This window comes from Protopterus annectens, chromosome 4.part0 (assembly GCF_019279795.1).
Source record: "Protopterus annectens isolate FY-2018-M chromosome 4.part0, PAN1.0, whole genome shotgun sequence".
Taxonomy (NCBI): domain Eukaryota; kingdom Metazoa; phylum Chordata; order Ceratodontiformes; family Protopteridae; genus Protopterus; species Protopterus annectens.
In genome coordinates this window covers 824,067,076-824,090,599 of record NC_056733.1, presented here as the reverse complement: position 1 = coordinate 824,090,599, position 23,524 = coordinate 824,067,076, and the positions used below count along the sequence as shown (strand labels likewise).

General features: G+C 43.7%; 1 protein-coding gene across 1 annotated transcript in view; it reads right to left on the bottom strand.

The window, feature by feature from the left end:
• Nucleotides 1-23,524, bottom strand: part of ULK1 (unc-51 like autophagy activating kinase 1) — a 1,203,955-nt gene that overhangs the window by 44,161 nt on the left and 1,136,270 nt on the right. The window contains exon 26 of the mRNA XM_044068766.1: nt 20,355-20,512. Within this exon, the coding sequence (XP_043924701.1) occupies nt 20,355-20,512 (158 nt within the window). The remainder of the gene's footprint in view (nt 1-20,354; nt 20,513-23,524) is intronic.

Genomic DNA, 23,524 nt, shown 5'->3' with positions numbered 1-23,524 from the left:
TCTTCAGCCATTCTTATAATTTGTTTTTAGGCATAGAGGCCTGAGCATGCAGCCTGGGTGTTGATTTCTTAGGCATGGTTCGAGATTTTGGCCTAAATGAAGAAGGAGGCGTCGATTTAATAAGCAAGTCCGTAGGACTGAATACACCCTCAGAAGCCGGTGCCTGCACAGCGGCTCTGGACCCATCCAAGGTAGAGACATCCGCAGGTTCCACAGTTGAAGCATCTTGCGGCATACCGGACTCTGAATGGGTCTCAGTAGAAGCCTGCGAGTCAGAAGTAGTGGGTATCAGGGGTTGCGAAAGTGCCTCACTGAGTACCGGCAAACTGGCGACTGGCTTAGGAGAAGCGTCGCCGGCAGCTTTGGACCTTGGCCGCCTGTCTCTGTCTTTATATTTGCTTTTTTTTGGAATCCCAGTAGTCGGAAGGCTAATCGACAACATTTCTGGATAATTAAACCGAGAACCGAAATATTTAGAAGTGAAAATATACCGATGACGGATAGTGCCCTGTTTAAATAAAGCACAAAACCGACAGCAAGGCACGTCGTGGTCAGGGTCTAGGCAAGGAATACAGTACGAATAAAAATCTTTGTGAGGTGTTTGCTTTCCACAAGTAATGCAATTATTAACTGAATACACCCTCAGAAGCCGGTGCCTGCACAGCAGCACCAGACACATCCAAGGTAGAGACATCCGCAGGTTCCACAGCTGAAGCATCTCATGGCATACCGAACTCCGAATGGGTCTCAGTAGAGGCCTGCGAGTCAGAAGTAGTGGGTATCAGGGGCTGCGAAAGCACCTCACTGAGTACCGGCGAACTGGTGACTGGCTTACGAGAAGCATCGTTGGCAGCTTTGGACCTCGGCGGCCTGTCTCTGTCTTTATCTTTGCGTTTTTCGGAATCCTGGTAGTCAGAAGGCTAACCAATGAAATTTCTGGATATTTAAACCGAGAACTGAAATATTTAGAAGCGAAAATATACCGACGACGGATAGTGCGCTGTTTAAATTAAGCACAAAACCAACAGCAAGGCACGTCGTAGTCAGGGCCTAAGCAAGGAATACAGTACGAATGAAAATCTTTGTGAGGTATTTGCTTTCCACAAGTAATGCAACTACTAACTTTTACTGACATCGGTAAGGAGCAAGAAAAAGTTTCCCCAATGGGGTACTTCGCTTTAGTTGAAGACTTCGGTTCTGAAACTCGAAAACGAAAATTTCAGGAGTCGGCCGACCGGCACTTGCGAACTGCTTCTGCTTAAGGCACCGCACGGCAAGAAAGACTGATGTAATGGCGTTGGCTGCATGTTTTATACCCGTGATGACCTGATGTCATGGAAGAAACGACAGCAACCGACGCAGGACCCAAGACTTTGTTAATCAGGCTGACTGAGGGCTACTGCAAGCAGATAACCCAAATGTAATGACTGCAACAGTGAAACACAAAGAACATCTGATAATGCATAGATCCGGCCCTGAAACGTAGATACTTCCTGCATGACTCCTTTATGGGGATGTGCAGATAGGCTTCTTTTAAGTCTAGGATGACTAACCTGGCATCTTTAGCTAGCACAGAAAGAAGCTGTTGCAGGGTAAGTATTATGAATTTTGGTACCACCCAGAAAGTGTTGAGAATTGAAAGATCCAGGATTGGGCGCCAAGAGCCCTCTTTTCTGGGTACCAGGAAGAGTCTGGAGTAGAATCATTGACCTCTCTGTTCTACTGGAACTGGCTGAATAGCTCTAATATTGAGCAGGGAAAGAACTTGGGTTTGAGTCTCTGCCCACGGGAAGGTCTGGGAACCCTCTTGGGGTTGGCAGTGAGTGAAAATAAAATTTGTACCCCTGGGATACAATGTTGAGGACCCATCGGTCTTGTGTGACGGACATCCAATTTTTTGCATGAAGGGCAAGTTTTCCTGCTAGGGGCACAAGCAATTGGGCAGGGCTGGGAAGTGGAGTAAAGAAGTTATTTTGAGTTTTTTTCTGTAAGGAGGTGGCTTACCACTCCCTGCTTTAGGGGTGGGGGCATTCCATTGCTTATATCTCTGCATATCCTGAGACTGTAGTCTGGGTGGTCTGTTTCCCCTGGGTCTGATTTGAGAAGGCCTGGAGGGGGCTGGAAAGGACCAATGTTTGGAAGGGCAATGCCTACTGAATCTAGTGGGTTTCACTTGTAAGAATTCTTTAACAGTCTGCAGAGACTTAGCTTTTTCTTCCATCTTTTTAAGAACCTCTTTTGCTTTGATGCCAAACAAACTGCCCTTGTTCAAAGGAGTGTCTAGTAACTTTGATATGACATAGTCTGGCAAGGTCTGCTCCTTGAGCCAAGCATGTCTTCTCAGTACAGAGCCAGTGACTGCTGCCCGGCAAGACGTTTCTAGGGCGTCAAAGCCACACTGCAAAGTATGCTTGCTGACCTGCCTTGCAGAATGCATAAGCTCCTGCAATTCTTTATTTTCTGCACAGTCTGTAAAGGTTGCCATTTTTTGTTTAATAAGTACCATAACATGTTGCTGGGACTTCAGCATGTGAAACTGACAATTCAATGCCCTAACAGCAAGGGTTGCAGAGGTATATACCTTCTTACCCCATCTATCCAAAGCTCTGGAATCCCTGTCCGAAGGGGTGGGATTCTTGGCTGTAGTTGCCTTGATACCTTTAGGCCCCTGGGAAATTATCTCTGGGTCAGCAGTAGGATTCTTGAAAAGAAATTTGTGAGTGTCAGGTACTCTGTAATACCTGTCTGCTTTCCTAGGGGCAGGAGGCAAAGTATCAGGAGTAAGACTGGATTCCATAAAAACATCCTCAACAACATCCAGGGCAGGGGATATTGCTAAAGGCCTGTGCTGAGGCAAATCTAGGAATTCTGAGTCTCTTTTTGGACTGAGGATAGTCTTGGCATTCCCAGTGGAAATGCTCTCTTAAAGCAGGCAAGGTTTCACCAAAAGAAAAATCCTCTGGAGGGGAGGCAGAGGGAATGGATTCCTCTCCATCTGAATCCTCATAAGCAGATAAGGGCATGTTTTCATAATCAGAAACCTCAGAGTCATCGGACTCCTGGTCTGTAGAAGCTGCTGGGGACTGGTCTCTTTTCCTCTTAGCAGGGGAAAGCCGACTTCCCCTAATCAGCGTAATAAGATCTTCTGCCATTCTAAGCATTTGCCGTTGTGGCATGGGAGCAGGTGCATGCGCTTTGGTCGTCGGTTTTCTAGGTGTAGTGCATACTCTTGGCCTAAGAAATTCGGTAGTTTTAGATAAAAAGAAAAGTATTCTGTTTGAGTCGCACATCGGTTGAGTGAAGAACTGCCTCAGAAGCTGGTGCATGCACAGCGGCTCCGGACCCATCCAAGGTAGATACATCCACAGGTTCCATAGTCAAAGAAGAGTCTTGTGGCATACCGCACTCCAAATGGGTCTCAGTAGAGGCCTGCAAATCTACAGAAGTGGGCATCAGGGGCTGCGAAAACACCTCACTGAGTACCAGCGAACTGATGACTAGCTTAACGGAAGTGTCGTCAGCAGCTTTGGACCTAAGCAGTCTGTCTCTGTCTTTTTTGAAATATTGGTAGTCAGATGGCTTACCGAAGCCATTTCAGAATACTGAGCTCGAGAACGAAAGAATTTAATGACAAAGAGAGCCCAACGACGTATGGTTTGGGCATTGAACAAGGCACAAAACCGACAGCGAGGTACGTCGTGGTCTGGGCCTAAACAGGTGACTCAGTAAGAATGAAAATCTCTGTGAGGTATTTGACTTCCACAGGCAAGACAACTGTTAAATTTTTCTGACATCAGTTAGAGCAAGAAAAAAGGATCCCCAACAGGGTACTTAGCTTTAGAAGACTTCGGGATTATTCAATTCATAAACGAAATTCAGGTAGCGGCTGACCGGCACTTGCAAACTGCTTCTGTTTTGGGCTCCTCGGCACGAAAGACTGATGTAATGGCGTCGGCTGCCTGTTTTTATATGCCTATGACCTGATGTCAGTCCTAGAGCGACAGCAACCGATGCAGAAATATGAAGTCTCCGGTATTCGGGCCGACTGAGGGCTACCTGCAGGCAGACGACCCAATTGTGATGACTGTAACAGTGAAACACGAAGAACATCTGCAGCCTGAAGCAAATAAATGCAAAAGAAATGGAGAAAATCAGGGAAAGAAGCAGTAAAAGGGTGAATGTCCTGATCATCTGCCCAAATACAAAAACATTTATACTTACTCGGATATACTCTACTGGTGAATTCAATTTGAGATGCAGAAAGTATGGGCTTGACACTATGAGATAATGAAGGGTCCCTGGCCATTAAGGGAAGTGGAGAAACAAAGCAGCCAAACTGAGATTGTGCAAGTATGGATGAAGCAATGCGGAAGACTGGAAGAAAAGATCCGGGTTTTAATGTAGAAACCATGGGTGTTTCTTGAGGTGAGGCCTTAGCAAGGGAAACCAAACTTGCCAAAGCCAATATGGGACAGTGAGGATCACAATGGCTTTGCATCCTGCAACTTTCTGTAAATATTTAGATATGAGGGAAACAGGTGGAAAGGCACAAAGGCATCCGGTAGGCGACTGCCCAATTACAGCACATCTCTCTCTCTCTGGGACTGTCCCTTTGGAGGGATTAGGACAAAGTAGCTGCTGCATTTGTTATTGGTTGAGGAGTCAAACAAATCACAACAAGGCAATCTGTGGAGCTACTGCTGAACTGAGAGACCACTTGTAAGGCATCAGGATAGAAATACTGAGCCTGTTGGCAAGGTAGTCGGCCCTTCCAGGAATATGCATTGTGATTAGAAGCAAAGTGATCTCCCATTGTCAAACTCTCACGGACTCCAGGCACTGGGGCTAGATTTGGCTCCTTCATGCTTGTTTAAATACCACACCAAGGACATACTGTCTTGTCAGAATGGAAATCACTCCTGGAGATTAAGAGGTCCTAAAATTCCTACAACATAATGACAACTGTATTCCTCTCCAGGATAATGATGAGAAGATTAGCCCCTGCCTCATTCTAGGTTCCTTGGACTATCATCCATTCAAAATGACCACCCCAGGGAGGAGGCATCCATGGTGACTTTTGCCATCATAGAAGAAATAATGGGTCTGCATATATGACTCTCGGAGGAAGTCAGCCATTATTCTAAATGAGCCCTGCATAGCTGAATTATGATGATGATGGCTGCAGCAGAGGGATACCCTGACATCTGAGACCACAAAAAGTACAGTTTTGTACCTACCATAAATGTACATGTTCGAGTGCTAATACAGCTGCAGTCATAACAGATGGGTTCTCCTGCCGTCAGGCGGGTCCTCGGTCGGCCGAATTCCAAAGTCTAGGTCCGGCGTCGGTTGTCATCGCTTCTTCCCTGATGTCAGAGCAACAGGGGTATAAAAGAACCAGCCAACGCCATTTTCTTCAGTTTTTCTTGCCCCAGATGTCAGGTGCCCCCAGAAGGAAGGCAATACATAAATGTATGTAATAAAGCAATGCAATATAATCAAAATACAGTAGTTGCAAGCAAATACACCATAAATGAATACCCCAATCAGGTTGTATGAGGAGGTGTTAGCCAATAGGCCTGTCCCAAGAGGGGAAGGAGGAGGGAACTGGACTGCAGCTGTATTAGCACTCGAACATCTACATTTATGGTAGGTACAAAACTGTACTATGTTCATCGTGCATACAGCTGCAGTCATAACAGATGGGTAGAATCCCAAAGCTAAGAAAGGGGTGGTAGGCACTAGGTGGAACTAGGAGGAGCCAGGATGCCCTGCAAGACTGCAGTGGCAAAGCCTGCTCTAGTTTTGGAGTATAATGGTAGGTGGTAGTGCTTGGAGAAGGTATGCACAAAACTCCAAGTGGCTGCTTCCAAAATATCTTTGGTAGGAACTCCTCTGAGGAAAGCTGCAGAGGTAGCTGTGGCCCTTGTGGAGTGAGATCTGATGCCTGCAGGTACAGTTTTACCATGAAAAGAGTAAAAATGCGTATGCAGTGGGCTATCAATTTTGAGATTGTCTGTTTGGAAATTGGCTTCCCTTGAGCTCCTATAGCATAGGACACAAAGAGCTGTTCTGTTTTTCTGAAAGGCTTTGTTCTGTCCAAATAATAACGCAGCTGTCTGTAGATGTCCAAGGAATGTAGTAGTCTCTCCCCTTTGTTTTGAGGATTAGGGTAAAAAGTAGGTAAGTGGATAGCCTGATTCAAAGCTACCCAGGATACCACCTTTGGCATAAAGGACGGGTTGGTTCGTAAGGAAACTCTGTCCTGATGGAAGATGATAAAAGGCTGCACAGCCATGAGGGCTTGTAGTTCCGATACCCTGTGAGCTGAGGTGATAGCCAGAAGAAAAGCTGTTTTCCAGGACAAATATTGCAAATCTGTTGAGGCAGCTGGCTCAAAGGGAGGCAAGGTCAGCTTTTCTAGAATGAAATTCAGGTCCCAAGCAGGTATTGGTTGTTTCCTTGGGGGCTTTATATTCTTAGCCCCTCTTAGGAACTGTCTTAAGAGGGGGTGAGAGAATAAAGGTGGATCAATGTTGTATTCTGCAGAAATGGCTGAGGCATGGATTTTGATGGGGGAAAATGAAAGTCCACTGCTTAGCAGCTCAGCTAAATACTGTAATATTTGAGGTAAATTCAGTTTTCCAGGATTCTGGCCCTTTTTCTCATTCCAGGCACAAAACTGTTTCCATTTTGTGGAGTAAGCTTTTCTAGTAGACGGCCTTCTGGCCTCCAAAATGACATCCTGCACCTCCTTGGAGAGTAGGGTCTGTTGTGATGTTAAGGAATCTTCCATGCGGCCAGATTGAGTATTTTCAGCTGACTGTGAAGAGTTTTGAAGCTGTGCTGAGTCAGAAGAAGAGGCATTAGAGGTAGGGTCCATGGTGGGGAATGCGTCAGGCTCCTCAGGAGTGGGTACCAGTGCTGTCTTGGCCAGTCTGGAGCAATGAGAATCATCTTTGGTCTGTCTGCTCTGGTTTTTAATAGAACTTTGGGCAGCAGAGGAAGAGGCGGAAAGGCATAAACTGCCATTGTTGTCCAAATGAAAGAAAGAGCGTCCACTCTCCAGGCCTGTGGATGAAAAGTCCTTGAGCAGAATTTTGTCAATTGGTGATTTTTGTGGGAGGCAAAGAGATCTATGTCTGGCCTTCCCCATGCTTGTATTATCTCTGTAAAAACTTGAGGATGCAACTTCCATTCGTGTGGATCTGTCATATTTCTGCTTAGGTTGTCTGCCAGCGTGTTTTCCTTGCCTGGCAAGTACTGTGCTTGAAGTTCGATTTGTAATTCCAGAGTCATGTTCCAAAGTGATATGGCTAGCCTGCATAGGGGGTATGAATGGGTTCCTCCCTGTTTGTTTATGTACCACATTACTGTGGTGTTGTCTGTCCTTATCAATAGTTGACCTGGATGCAGAAGGTCTTTGAAAGCTATAATAGCATTTATTACTGCTAGCATTTCCTTTTGATTGATGTGAAGGTGCTTTTCTTTTTGGGACCATTTGCCCTGAATGCACCGATCTGTAATGTGCGCCCCCAAGGCGTAGTCCGAGGCGTCTGTTGTGATGACTTGATTTGCTTGAGGCTTGCAGAATGGGAGACCTGTGTTTGTTTGGCATGCTTGAGCCCACCACAGAAATTCCTTTTGAAGACATGGAATTAGTGGAATTATTGTTTCCAAACTGTGGCTGTGTTGAGACCATAGGTTTTTCAGGTACCATTGCAGTTTCCTCATATGCAGCTTTGCACATGGGATTAGTAGGATGCAAGATGTCATGAACCCCAGAGTCTACAGGATTTTCCTTGCAGTCAGCCTGGTGAAATTTGCTAGTTTTCTGAAGTATTGAGTTAGTTGCCCCTGTTTCTCTGGCGTGAGGTAAGCCATCTGGGTGCTTGTGTCCAAGTTGGCACCCAGGAAAATGATTTTCTGAGAGGGTATTAGCCTTGATTTATTTTTGTTGACTGTGTATCCCAGAGAATTCAACAACATTATTACAAAAGCCAGATGTTTCAGAAGTATGTGCTTGCTGTCTGCTTGGATCAGGCAGTTGTCCAAATATGGGTATATTCGTATCCCTTGAAGTCTGCAGTAGGCAATTACTGATGCCAGGCATTTCGTGAATACTCTGGGCGCAGTAGATAAGCCAAAGGGCAATGCAGAGAATTGATAATGGGTTGAACCTGCAAGAAATCTGAGGTATCTTCTGCAATTTTGTCTGATTGGGACATGCAAGTATGCCTCCTTGAGGTCCAATGTTACCAGCCAAGACTCCTTGCCCAGCATGGGAAGAAGCTGCTGTAATGTGAGCATCTTGAATTTTGGTACGAGTAAAAATGTGTTTAGGATGGATAGGTCCAAAATAGGTCTCCAATCTTTTCCCTTCCTTGGTACCAGGAATAATCTGGAATAAAAACCTTGACCTTGTTCTTGAGTAGGTACCTCTTGAATAGCTTTCATGTCCATGAGATATGAAATTTGTCTTTGTGCCTCTGCCCTTTGATTGTGTGGCAGGTTTGACATGCCTCTCATTTTTGGAAGAATGTGAAAATGGAATCTGTAGCCTCTGTTTATAATGTCCAGGATCCATTTGTCTTTTGTGACAATATGCCAATTTTTCGAAAATAATGCCAGTTTTCCGCCTAAGGGTGCTGCCACTTGAGCCTTGCTTGGCATGCAAAGGGGAAAGTCATTGGACTTGCTTTCTGAATGGCTGCGAACTATCCTCTCCACCTCTTTGTGTAGGAGCTTGCCATTGTCTGCCTCTAAACGATCCTTGAGATTGCCCTCTGCTCCTTGGGCGCCTGTATCTACCTCTTTGGGGTCTGTCCGTGGCTGGAAAGGACCAATTTTTGGAAGGCCAATTTCTACTGAAACGTGGAGGTTGTACCTGTAGAAAATCTTTCACTGTTTGCATTGATTTAACCTTTTCCTCCATTTTCTTTAATACCTCCTCAGTTTTAACACCAAATAATACATCCTTTTGTAGAGGGGCATCTAGTAATTTAGCTTTGACATGATCTGGTAAGGTTTGCTCCTTGAGCCAGGCATGTCTACGTATGACTGATCCTGTAACAGCAGCTCTGCATGAGGCCTCTAGAGCATCAAAACCACATTGCAAGGTATGTTTACCCACTTGTTCTGCACTATGCATCAAATCCTGCAACTCCTTCAAGTCTGGTTGTTCAGGTTGTGACATTTTACTTCTCAACTGTGATAACAGAAACTGTTGGTACTTTAACATATGGAACTGGCAATTTAATGCCCTCATGGTTAAGGTGGCCGAGGTGTATACCTTTTTTCCCCACCTTTCTAAAGATCTGGAATCTCTCGGAAGGTAATGGATTTTTAGCAGTGGAGGCCTTAATTCCCTTGGGGCCCTGTGAGATAGTTTCTGGGTCAGCCGCATGGCTTTTGTATAGAAATTGGTGTGAGTCAGGAACCCGGTAGTACCGGTCTGGTTTGACTGGGGCTGGAGGTAAAGAATCCGGGTTAAGGCAGGCCTCCGAATACACATCATCTAGTATGTCTAAGACAGGAGGTATAGCCAGAGGCCTGTGCTGAGGTAGCAAGAGAAAATCCCTAAGCCTTTTCTTGGAATCTGAATACTCTTGGCCTTCCCAGTGGAAGTGTTCCCTTAAGGTATGCAAGGTTTCCCCAAATGAGTAATCCTCTGGAGGGGAGACTGAGGGAATGGACTCCTCTGCATCAGAATCTTCAAAAGGGGAGTAAGAATGTTCCTGTTCATCCGAGTGCTCTGAAATAATGGAGGCCTGGTCAGAGGAGGGGGATTCTTCCTCCACTCTGGGCCTTTTGTCCGGGGGGGGGGGGGAGAGAGAGAACCCCTGATAAGAGTAATTAAATCCTCAGCCATTTTAAGCATCTGTTTTTTACGCATGGGGCCTGGAGAAGGGCCCTGTGTAGCTGGTCTCTTAGAATGCATGGCTGCTTTAGACTTAGTGAAAGCCTTGATGGAAAAAGAGGAGGAAGGTCTGAAGACACCCTGAGAGGAGGCAGACCTGTCTACATTTTGAGTTTCACCACCAAAAGTGACTTCGGTATCTGTATTCGGGGTGTGGGCCGAGGAGCCTGCGACCTTGGGCACAGAAGACACCGCCAATGATGTGTCGTCGGTAGGCAGGGGCTGCGTAGGTGCCTCGCTGAGAACCGGACCACCTGTAGTCGGCTTTGGCGTGGTGTCGGTAGAGGTCGCGGACCTCGTGTGTCAGTCCTTATCTTTGCGTTTTGTAGACAAAACTGGAGTCGGGGTATCCGACGACATAATACAGTTAAATTTTTTGCCAAAATAGTGCTGGGCGAACTCCGCCCGACGCTTAATGGTGCGTTTGTTGAATGTAGCACAAAAAAGACAGACCGAGACGTCGTGGTCTGGGCCTAAGCAAGGAATGCAGAGGGAATGAAAATCCTTATGCGGTATTTGCTTCCCACATGAAATACAATTATTAACTTTGTCTGACATCGGTCTGAGGCAAGAAAAGTTTCCTCAACGGGGTACTTAGCTTTCAAGAATACTTCGGTTGCAAAATTTTCGTAATTTCAGGAGCTGGCCGACCGGCACTTGTGAACTGCTTCTGCTTCGGGCACTGCGCGGCAAGAAATACTGAAGAAAATGGCGTCGGCTGGTTCTTTTATACCCCTGTCGCTCTGACATCAGGGAAGAAGCGACGACAACCAACGCCGGACCTAGACTTTGGAATTCGGCCGACCGAGGACCCGCCTGATGGCAGGAGAACCCATCTGTTATGACTGCAGCTGTATGCACGATGAACATCTTTGAGGAGCTAGTGAAGAATACATATGTGAAAATGAGCAAACTGAACCATTCCTACTGAGGAGACCATCAATCCCAGAACAAGAAGAACTGAAAGTGCAGACTTGGACGATTAAATTAAAGAGGATCTGGACTGCCCCTTTGAGGGATTAGATTCTTTCAGATGAGAGACACTATGCACTTTGTTGTGTCTGCAAACATAATGAACGCTGAAGGTCTGACTTCTCGTAGTTTACAGAAACACCTAAGGATGGACAGAGCTGTAGCTAATAGTCTCTGACTTGGATAAGAGGTTTACTGGTTGTAGCAGTGAGAAGCCAATCATTCAAATATGGAAACACTAGAATCCTGCTGAAGTTGAATAGGCTACAACTACTGCCATGCATTTGGTGAACACTTGGGGGCTGTGGTGAAACTGACGGGCATGGCCTAGAACTGAAAATAACTAACTCATAGCCAGAAGCATAGGATTTTCTTCATGCCCTTGCTATCTTCATGTGGGTGTCAGCATCTTGAATATCTACTGAGCACATCCAATCGTTTGTCTGCAGATATGGCAGAATTGCTTGCACTGATACCATTCTGAAAGGAGATCTTTTTGACAAGGTTGTTTAAGCTGAAGAGCTCTTAAATGGGCCTGAACTCCTTGCTCTTCCTTGGAACCAAAAAGAATCTTGAATAGAATTCCAACACTCTCTGGTCTGGTGGGACCTCCTGGGTGGCACTTTTTTCTAAGAAAGAAAGAATTTCTCTTTTGGCTGCTTTCTGTTGGTGGGGTGGGATGTCTAGCAGCAGTGGAGACTGGAAGGTCAGCAGATGGGAAAAGGGAATTATACAACCTCCGGATATTAAACTTCTCACCCATAAGTCCTGCTTGATGGCCATCCAAGCATGACATTGGTGGGATAAATGACCCCAAATCCATCAAAAGGGGAGCAGTCAGGCAACCTTTCAGGGACTTCACTGTGTGCCTGAAAAGGAACTCCAATATCCCTGAATGTGTGGTCCTCCTCGACCTCTGGGCTAGCATCCATTAAGGGGAGCAGGGGCAGTGTCTGCTGCTAATGCCCCTGTCTGAAGTAGAGTTAAAGGACTGACGCTGGGATCTCTTAAAAACTAAGGATTTAGACCCCCTTCCTATCTCTGTTATCAAGATCTCTGAGGAGTCTCAAATTTGACACCTATGACAGACAGAATCTTGCCTTCCTGCCCACACTTCAGTAATTTTTCTTTCACTAATGGACCAAATAAGGATGTGCCATCAAAAGAGCATTGCTGAAGGACCCCACATAATGAGACATGGCATTTCACTGGAATGCCTGTTCCCATAGCAAGTGCCAGTCAATTAGTAGCATTTAACACAAGCCAAATGAAAAAGTTTGTCATTTTCAGCATTGTGCCCAGTGTGGGCTCCAGCTGTTTCTTCGATTCTGGTGTGGGTGGCTTCTTGAAAGAGGCTAAAACCTGCTCTGCTAAATTTCTTTGGAAGTGACTCTTGTAAGTGGCATAGTTCAACACTCTTAGGACAAAGGTGTCCATGGCATATGCCTGATTCCCCATTTTGTCCATCACCCTAGACTCCCTGCTGGGAGACAGACAATGGCTGCATCATCAGACAGCTTTCTTCTGAAGGTTGCTACTACAAATAAGGAACCTATCAGAGGTCCCTTGGACCAATACTATTTATAATTATGTGGCTGGAGAACTTTATCAGATTTCCTGGGGAATTGCTTCAGAAGAATCGAGTTCCTGTCATGCCCTCCTGGACACAAAATTAAAAAGGTGGTTGACAAGAGGGACCACCTTGGGAGCAAAGGGTGAAGAGCAACAGGCCTCAAATAGTACATCTTTATCTAGAGAGGGTTTGTTTGTGAGATGTGACCCTCTCTGTCACTTCAAGTCTAAGACCTCACCAAACATTTTGTTTTCTGTAGGGGAACTAGAGGATGGGGTGGGAATCCTTCTCGATCATGCCACTCTGTGTCTATGGTGAGAGACTCAGTAGGGGCGTCAATGTGCCTTCTTTTACACAAGCTCTTTTTTGGAACACTGGAAGAGAGGAATATGATTATTCCGAGTACTGCAAATACACTTATGCCAGTTGTTTGAGGCAATCTTCTCTACTTCAGTCCTGAGATAGATAATGAACAGGCTGAGACACAAATTGCCATGTGTCAGGGGCTGGATCTGACACCACTCGGGCATGTGTCAGTGCTCTTTGGGGAGAAGTAATCATCCTCTTCATAATCTTAAAGGCCAACACCATGTCCATCAGCACAGAGCAGCCCCCACTGGGTACTGTAGCCCCCCCCCCCCAAGGATGATGCAAGTGCTACCAATGCATAACTGAGGATACTGACAAACTGGAGGACCTCTATGAGGAGACTGATGTCCACAAAGCAGAGGCCAAAGCCTCTGAAACTGAAAAGGGAACCAAACATGTTGGCACAGAGGACAGTGCTGAAGCCTCGGCATTGACAGGTCAGTCCTGAAACTCAGTTTATACTGCGGGTCTTGGAGTCAAATGAATTGGCTGCAAAGGCCCCAAGTATCAAGGGTCGAAGGAAATCAAGCAAATTAATAAGGATCCAAATATAAATGGTGAACAATCAGTTGCCAACAAAAACAGCATCCCAGATTCAGTAGTTACCAGAATCAAAAGAGATTAAATTACACTCACAGGGTAAAGCAGGAAAATGCAAACCCATCTGAGCTATACATTTATGAAAAGATTCTACAAGTAGTCTGAAGTTGCAAGACTATGTAAAACACTGTACAGACAGGCCCATAAAACACTGCTTAGTGTGAATGAATGTAGCTGGTGAACCATCAAGAAGAGGACAGATTGCTGCTTCCACTGGCAGACATTTCAATACAGATAATCCAAATGGTACACTGAGTATGGTAGCAAACATTCCCTACTTGTCTAAATACAAGGCATTTTTAGAAAACAGATAGGCCTGGAGTCTCACTAAAGTAAAGGAGGAAAAAACATTCCAGTGAAGAGCAAACTGAAAAAGCTGCAGACATACTGGACATAGTGAATATGGACGATATACTAAGTGCTCCACAAAAAAAATGCAACCTTTCAAGCCATTCCAATGCCTAAGAGCACTAACTGAGCCCAGCACTACCTGGCTGGAGAAACAAACATGTTGACGTCACAAAGCTGCAGAGTGCAAAGTCCACATAACATTCTCAGTGTGCAAGAGCAGCAGAATCATAGGCAAACAATCAGCTGAGCATACCACGATACATGATGCCACTGAATGCTTAAAACAATAAAACAGACTACAACAAGTGCTGTCAATGCAGCTAACAGTATGTTGTGCAGTTTTCTCCATTTCATTTGCAAAGAATGGGTAGGGTGGGAGAGAATACGTGTTTGGGAATGGATGCAAGGAGTATGGGAAAGCAAGAACTCTCAGCACCACCTGCTCACTGGGGGGGGGGGTGTATTGTCTTTGAGGGCTGCACGCTTTCCCTTTTGATCATCTTGACATTTTTTCGTGAAATGGCCTTTCTTCCCTTATTGGCTACTTGTTCTCATCTTGCCTCCAGTGCAAGGGCCAATACTAACTAAGGCAGTTTCTAATGTATTTCGCAGGGGAATGAAACTGTTTACAGACTGCATTATCTTCCGCTTTTCCTCCAGCTTTTTAAAACACCTTTTCAGTATGGTCCGAATAGCAGCTCCTTTTCTAAAGGGGCAGTGAGGAGCTGTGCTTTCACCCAATCCGGCAGGGACTGGGTCATCCTAATAACTGAACCCGCTGATGCTGCCCTGCATCACGTATCCATCGCATCATAGTCACATTTGACGTGGCGTGCCTGCCCATCTGGAAGGTGAGGCTGCCTTTTAGCTGAGATAGCAGAATTCCCTGGAACCTTAATTTGTGAGTTTGGTAGTTCAGGGAGGTAGCAGATGTGTAGTTCTTCCCAAAGAATCTAAGTACTTCTCTTTCAATGGGAAAGGGATTATTCACTGAATCTCAAGCAGACCCCTTCCTGGAATCCATGGAACCATGGCTGGATTAGAAATTCGGCTGTTGTAAGATACTAGCAGGAATCTACAGACCTGTAAAAAACAAACAGTTGGTGTTTCCTGGCAGTGGGGGGGTTGGGGGTCTGGTTCCAATGTTGCAGAGGTGAATGTATCTCCCAAAGCTTCAGTCACTGGAAAAATAGCTAGGAAGCTTGGTTGTGGTACACCCAGAGTAGTCCTTAAAATCTCATTTGAAGAAATGTTGAGTGTGCCTCTAAATAAGAAATACGAATGAGGAGAGGAGAGGACATCTGGTTCACACAACCAGTTCCATCTAACTCAGAGTTAGAAGGGTCTGATTCCTTGAGGTGGAGGTCATGTTTTTCTTTTCAAGGTAGAGACCCCTGATACTGCACTCTTCCTAAAGATGCTGCAGCAACTGTCACAGCAGCCATGAAAAAGTACTCATGAAACACTGATACCTGCACGAATGGCAAGTGCACGGCTGTACCACATAAACGAAGCAACAACAAAAAAAGCCAGCACTCTAGTGTAGCCTCCAACAAAATATATTTATTTCTTCATTCCTCCATAGAAAAATACCCCAGTGGGGTCATACCGGTTTCGGCAAGCACCTTCCTCGGTGACCACACTGCAAAAGTAATACATGGAAGACACTATATAAACACATTAATTTATATCCAATACTGCAGTGCCCTCCAATGGATGAAAATATATTACATAACTGTATTACAAAAAATATATTTAAATAATATATAACAAAACGACTATATATGACAAAAGTACAGTGAAAAAATGTATATATATTGAACTACTTGCCAATAATTAAAATTGTTCATTCAACCCTGGTGAAAATAAGGCTCCCAATTTAACAAGCCACATTTTTTCTTTATTGGTTAATAACTCATGCAATGTATGGACATCTGAATTCTTAAACTTAATAAGATCAATAACCATAAAGCTAAAACCCCAGTGGGATGTTTGAGTATATGTCTGTATAAAGAACTAGAAACTTTTTTGTTTTTTATATCTCTTAGATGTTCCCCGACCTTTAATTTGAAGGGCCGGGAAGTCTGTCCCACATAAAATGCCCGGCAGCTACACTGGGCTAAATAAATAACCCAATTGGTACTGCAGTTGGCAAAAAAAGAAACATCATAAACACGTGGAGAATTGTGACTGGTGAAACTGTTCGACTTGAGCACCCTTGGGCAAGATAAACAATGCCCACATGGATGGCAACCAACCAATGGTTGTCCAGTTATCGTTGTTTGAAATGGGGGATTGGAGGGATGATTAAACATCCTTTTGTAATGACTAAATAAAGATCCCAATGACCACCCCTTACGAAAAGAATAGGAACACCGATCTTTGATGTATCTATTCAATAAGTTGTCTGACTGTAATACATACCAATGTCTCTGAATAACATTCATAAAGCTCTTAGTGTTCCTGCCATATGTAGTGATTAATCTAAGCTCATGGGATTGATCTGTTGACTTAGTATGATATAAGAGCAACTGTATCCTATCTTGCTGGTTAGCAAACCGGCTGGCCCTAGTGATGTCACCTACTTGATATCCCCTGCTCTTAAATCTAGCTGTTAACTCCTGGTGATGGTGGGCATACGTGGAGGAATCAGAACAAATTCTCCTGATATGAAGAAACTGCAATTTGGGGATGTTCCTGATGACATGTTGTGGGTGGAAGCTTGTGACGAAGTAGGGTGTTGAATTGAGGAAACTTCCTATATACCTCACTTTCCAAAGTGTCCGACTCAGTTCTCTTAATTAGCACATCCAGGAAAGTGATTTTGATCTATCAAAAGTTAACTTAAATTCAACACCCCACTTGTTGCAATTCAAATATTCCATGAATTCAAATAAAAATGCCTCATCCGCTTTCCACACCAACCGTCATCAAGATATCTCCGCCAGATGTCTAATTCATTCATAAAAATATTATGATTGCTGTCATAGATCAATTGTTCCTCCACGTAAGACATAAACAGGTCTGCATATATGGGGGCAAAACAAGCCGCCATAGCAGTACCTTGAACCTGGCAGAAACATCTATCCTTGAAATAAAAAACATTATGGGTACGTACCATTTCAGCCATACAAATCAGAAGAGTATTAAAACCTGGGCTGAACATATTGGCCCGATCAAGCCAATATTGTAAAGAAATAAGTCCTGCCCAATGGGGGATACTAGTGTATAAGGAGGTGACATCTAGAGTACATATGAGCCAGCCCGGTTCTAGTTGCATATCAGATATAATGGCAAGGAACTGTCTGGTATCTTGTATTCTGGCCCATACCAGAGACAACAAAGGTTTAAGATGATGTGTAAGAAACTCTGACAGGGGCTCAGTCAACGAGCCTCTACCAGAGGCAATAGGTACAGTTCTGTAATGTATTCTCATCCTGCAGTATTGGGTATAAATTAATGTGTTTAAATGTTTAAATAGTGCCTTCCATGTATTACTTTTGCAGTGTGGTCACTGAGGAAGGTGCTTGCTGAAACTGGTATGACCCCACTGGGGTATTTTTCTATGGAGGAATGAAGAAATGAAAAAGTACTCAGCTAACTTCATCAGGTCTTATAAGGAAGCTTGGGGGGAGTGAGAATGACCCACCTAGTACAGACTGAAGCAAGATGGCAGACATTCAGGAGTTGGATGCTTTGGCTCTGCTTTTGGCAATGAGGGCTGCCTTATAAGTCTCTAGTTGCAGTCAGGAGTAAACTACTTCAATTTTCAAGCTCCAGACATCCTCACATATGAAGACTGAAGGAATACCATTCTTACCCTTGGCCACAAAAATACAGGTTTCAGAACTAGATGCCCACAGAGAGGTGTCCAGACCAACTGACTGATGAAGGGTTTTGGATCATGAGGACATGTAATCATTGGACAGCATGGCAGCCTCCTGAAGGGCATCTCAAGAGACTCTTCTTCAAGTAGGCATTGAGAGTCCAGAGCTGCAAAAGGGCCTCAATGGATCACACACCCTCAGTCATATGGTGACTACTGGACTCAGTGGATGTATTACTCACCTCCTGGAATTCCTTGTTTCTCTCTTGGGCACTTCTCTTTGTGATTTTTAAGTGGGGCATCTGTGGATGACTAGTTTGACACCACAGTGGCCCTGGACAAGACATGCAGTTTTTTTCTGGCTCAAGTCGTCCTGGACAGATTTGGTTTTCTGCTCGACTGTCTTTTGGTTGAATGTTGCATAATGAGGACAGGAAACAAAGTTGTGCTCCATTCCTGAACAGAACAAACACACTGACTATAGAAGTCTTTGTACAGGATGTGCTTCCAGCCAGTAATGCTGTTATTAACTTTAGAAACTAACATCTATCCCTGAGATCCAAACATTTCTTATCTACAAACAAGTGATGCAAAATATGAAAGATTGTTTTTCCTCTAACAGGGTACTTATTTGTATTCTAGAAGCTAGGCTGAACCAATGGACTGATGACACTCAATACTTGCATCAAATCACAAACTGTCTCATACTGTGACAAGAAAGAGCTAAAGATGGTAAAGACAGATGTTCATTTTACACCACAGATGTGCTGACATCTCAGTGGGAGTCCACCTAGCCATGAGGAGGAAAGATGAAAAGCTCTGTCAGTTGTTCCTTCTGTGGCAGAAGTCTTAAGTGGTTACCACTACTACAACAATGAACAATACGATGAGCATAATCTTATCAAACAGATGTCAAAACACTTGGAAGGAAGATTTCATATCAATTTCCTTTTTCACACTCCACATTTTCAAGGGTAGACTCAATGAAGAGTTTATTTTTGTAGTGCTTTTCTGAATTAGCCTCACCTACATGCTGTCTTGCTTAAACATTAAACATGAATCCACAAAGGGGGAGCCACCAAGTACCCCGGGAACTATTGTGCCATTAGCCTAACAAGCCTGGTCTGCAAGGCCATGGAATGTATCATCATGGAACTTATAAACAAAGACATTGGTAATCTCTAAACTCTGGACCCCACCCAGTCCGGGTTTGTAAAAGGCAGATCATGTCTCCCAAACCTGATAGACTTCTTTGAAGCAGTGACCAAAGCCGTAGACGAGGGTAAGGTGGTTCACACAGCTTATCTAGACCTCGCCAAAGGTTTTGACACCATCCCCCACTCTGGAATTATAGACAAACTCACTAAACTAGGTATAAATCCCTATGTCACAAGATGGGTTGCCAACTGGCTCATTGACAGAAACCATAATGTGAAAGCAGCAGACTCCAAATCCGACTTCAGACCAGTGATAAATTGAGTACCGCAGGGTTCAGTCTCGGGTCCTCTCCTGTTTGGTATCTAGTTTTCTTAAGTACAGGCTAACACAGGTGGTCTTTGGCTAACAAAGTTCACAGATGACTGCAAACTAGGAGCCATAATTGAAACTCCTAATGATGTGGACATCCTACAAAAGGGCCTCACTGAGACAGATGACTGGTGTCAAAGCCATGGCCTCAAGCTCAATGCCAAAAAGTGCACTGTCATTCCCTTTGGTAAAAACTCTGTATCCATGAGCTACCACATAGGTGGTAGTCCACTCAACACTGAAAGTGTGATAAGAGACCTTGGGACACAGGTGGACAGTAGTCTCTCCTTTGATAATCACATCGCCACAGTAGTCAGGAAATCCTTCTACATGGCACACCTCATCCCAAAAGGTTTCTCATCCAGGAAAAAGAGGTAATTGTTCCCCTCTACTCGTCACTCATTAGACCCATTATAGAGTACAACGCCCCTTTTGGTATGTACCTCACAAGACATCTACAACAGCTGGAAAGGCTGCAGAAATACCTCACAAAGAGGATTACTGGCCTCAAACAGATGCCCTATGCAGACCGTCTCAAAAAACTACAGCGTTACTCCATTGCATATTGCCTACTCAGAGGCGATCTCTGCCTAACATACAAAGCTATGTCAAACCCAGAGCTGTTGGCCATGCTCCACTTAAATCCCAATCCCTCGAACAACACAATCTAGGGACCTAAACCATATCACCACAATAAACAAAACATGCTGGAGGGATAGATTCCTGTCCAAGAGACTTGTCATACTCTGGAACAAACTACCTATCTATATCAAACAAAGCTCCTCATTAGCACTCTTCAAAAAAAAAAAAAAAGACTTGATGACTGGATGTCACCCCAGGGATCACCTCTGTGGCTCTGCTTGACAGGGGCAAAGGAAAATCATTTTCTTGGGTGGCGAAAGCCAGGGTACCTTTTTGGCTAGGCTAGGGCCAATAGTCTAGTACCTACCTATGAACCTATGACAAACTCTGGTTGACTAAACAAATCCAATATGAAAACATCATTTGTAGAATTTAAAATTGTGCAGTTATGTACAAATGAAAAACTGAAATCCATGGCACTATTCTTGTTAATATTATTATCATCATCGTCATCATCATTTCTCTTATTAATGACAAAAATACAAAGAACTGGACAGCATGGTCTTCTGAAAGTGCTAATGTAAACCCCAAGGTTACAGTAAAAAGAGCAGCCTTATCTGAATAGCTTAACCTACCATTTGCACAGCATGAGTGTAGATCAGCTTCTCTGCAGTGATGCTGTCTATCCGGTCCATTAATTTCTGTTTGTCCAAGAAGAACCTTTGTAGCCGATGGTTCAGACTTTGGCAGGATGTTACACTGGACTTGTACAGCTCATTCATCTTTTTCACAACTGCAGAAAGAGATAAATAAAGGGTTTCAAAAGCAACCAGTCAAAGAGCCAAAAGCAGCCAGTCAAAGAGCCAAAAGCAACCAGTCAAACAGCTACCCAGATGGATCACGCAACAGTTTATATCTACATCTATATCTGTCTACATATATATACATATATATATATATATATATATATATATATATATACACACACACACACACACATACATATATAGAGAGAGAAAGACATAGATATAAACATATACATAAGGATCACCAATCAACTTGTTCACTAGGCAAACTGCACAACAATAAATAAGCTTTAGTTTCTTGCCTGAATTTCAGAAAGATTCTGGATAAAGCAGCATCCTAAATCTGTCACTAACAACGAACATTAATCAGGTCTGTATCTTGAAGATAAGCAAGCAGCTTTCAAACAGCAAAATGGTGAACTATATTCTATTACCTTCAAACAAGCTTTTCAGTTCCACAGAGATGGGGACCTACCATAAACAGGCTTATTTCCCCTTCTCTGCCACTACAAACAGCAGACATACACTATCTTGCTACTTCGTAAGAAGACTAAAACAACAGAGACTTTCTGGGGAATGGTTGCCCTGCTGCAGGGTCTGCTTGTACCTTACACACTTCCTGTACAGAGTCAAAATACCTGCACAAACCACTTCCACCAAATGGAAATCTAGACATCATAGAAGGGTAACAACAAGCATGTGCTAAACCTACAGGGGCAGGAACCCAAAAGTCACAGACAGTCAGAAAACTATACAAAAAAAAAAAAAACAGTACTAGAGTGAGAGTCCTATACATCTTACTGTCAGCAAGCTGTGCAAAAAGAAGCCCCAAATAGACACCACAGTCATTCACAAATAAGCATTTTGTAATATATATATATATATATATATATATATATATATATATATATATATATATATATATATATATATATATATATTATTTTTTTTTTTTTAAGGAGAGATGCTCAGACCAGTTCAGTGTCTTTCATCACCAATAACATCTCCTTAACTAAAGAGTCCTATACAGGTTAAGTAGGAGATGAAAAGGATTTACTATCAGCTGCAGACTTTTCAGTTTCATAAAAAATGAAAAGTTTAGATAGAAAAGGAAAGAAGCTTCTCGTCCTGCAATGTCTCCAGTGGGACCTATTCCTTCAGAACTAAAGCACAGGTGAATGAACAAATACCAGAATGTGTGTAATCACAGCTAAGACCTGTGCCTGAGGAACTAGTTTAAGGAAGGCTTATGAGGGTGAAGATGCCGGTACTTATGAAGGTGACACTAAATCTAGGGTTATGGTACCTTGTGCATCTAAGTGCCTAGCTAGGTTGTGGAAAAGAACAGCAAGGTTTCATAATCAGTTGTCAGGATGCAGCTAGAATGCACTGTGGTAGTCATACTTTAAGTTCTTATTTGGGGCTAATCCTTTACGCATAAAACTATTGCTCAGGAAGACAAGTCTGAAGGAAAACTCTAAATGGGATAAAGACCACAAGCCAGTAATGGGAAGCAGGAGCTCAGGCATTCAACAATCATTAGCAACAATGAATGGGTGAAGAGTGGTGGGTGGTGCTTGCTACAGCCCATGTGGGATTCATTCCCAAGAGTGGGGCTAAAGATCTCTGCTGTATATCTCTGAGGTTAGAGGAATGAGCAGATGTTGACTCAGCAGTTGGCCTCTCAATAGCAGAGGAAATGTCCACTGAGGAGGTTGGGGAGAATGCTGCTGAAGCACTAGATTCTGAGGAAAAGCCAGACTTGGAGGACCTACTCCCAAGTCCTTTCACTTATGCTGCCTATCTGGCACTTGAATATTTCTTTGACTGACACACTTACCTCTGGCCACCCCTTGATTTCATTTTTGCAAAGCAGCAAGCTATAAGAAGGGACTTTTGCTTTGAAAAGTGTGAATGACAAGTAGTGCACCGAACTGCTGGCTCCTACAACACCTGTGTACGTCAAAGGAACATCCAAAGCAAAAGAGGGAAACCCAGTAATGGGCTTTGGTATCTAGTGAACACATGGGTGCTTCACTGGTCTGGGTGGCTTAGGCACAGACTTGTCTTTGGCACTCATTCTGGACTCTCTTCTTTTTAGTCTCACAGCTACCTAGAAGAGATCTGGAATGTTTATGTAGTGAAAAAGGACAGGTGCTTTGGCTTTATACATGCCCCATAACCTGGATGAATAAGACAAGGTGTGAACCACAGTAGGCATGGCAACTGTGAAGATGTTTTCACTATGTACAGAACACAGCAAAAAGATAATCCCAAAGGCAGACACGCATCAAAGACACAACAATCTAACCCTCCAACAAACGGAAGACATATAAGACAATTTACCAGAGATAAAAGTTTGGTAAATCTCACAGTGTTAAGCAATGACAAAAACACTCTGAAAAACTACATCACATAACCTAATCTAAGAAAGGCTCTTATGAGCCAGTTTCAAGGTGCAAGAACCCATGCAGACTAGCTCGTGAAAACCATGAGCGAGCTTGTTCAGATTAACTCAACAGACTGAAGCCTGAACAAGCCAATCCTACACAGAAAGGCAGCGCAACAAATCAATACTGCAAAGACAGCAATATGTGCAACCCAGCTCCACAGTAAAAGGAACCAGCATACCTCAACCCTCCAACACCACGCATGTATTTTGCCCATCATTTCCTTGTTAACAGCTATCACACTAACAAACTGTGTACAATAGTGTACGTTAACACATGCCCTATGCTGACTTGAATGCAGTCAGCTTTATGTAAGAGTCAATGTTTACAATAAACAATAAAAGGACATGTGTGGGTGAAGCCAAACATTGTACCTTTGATTTTGTGTTGTGAAATGGTAGTGTTATATAAAGTTAAAGTTAACAGAGTCATAAAAGCACTTTTACTGAGCAGGTTGTTGATGTAAGTGTGTCAGCAAAGGGATAGATGAAATAATTATTGCCAAGGAATGCTTGTAGGTATGATTCCTGAACCTGAATATCAGTTCTA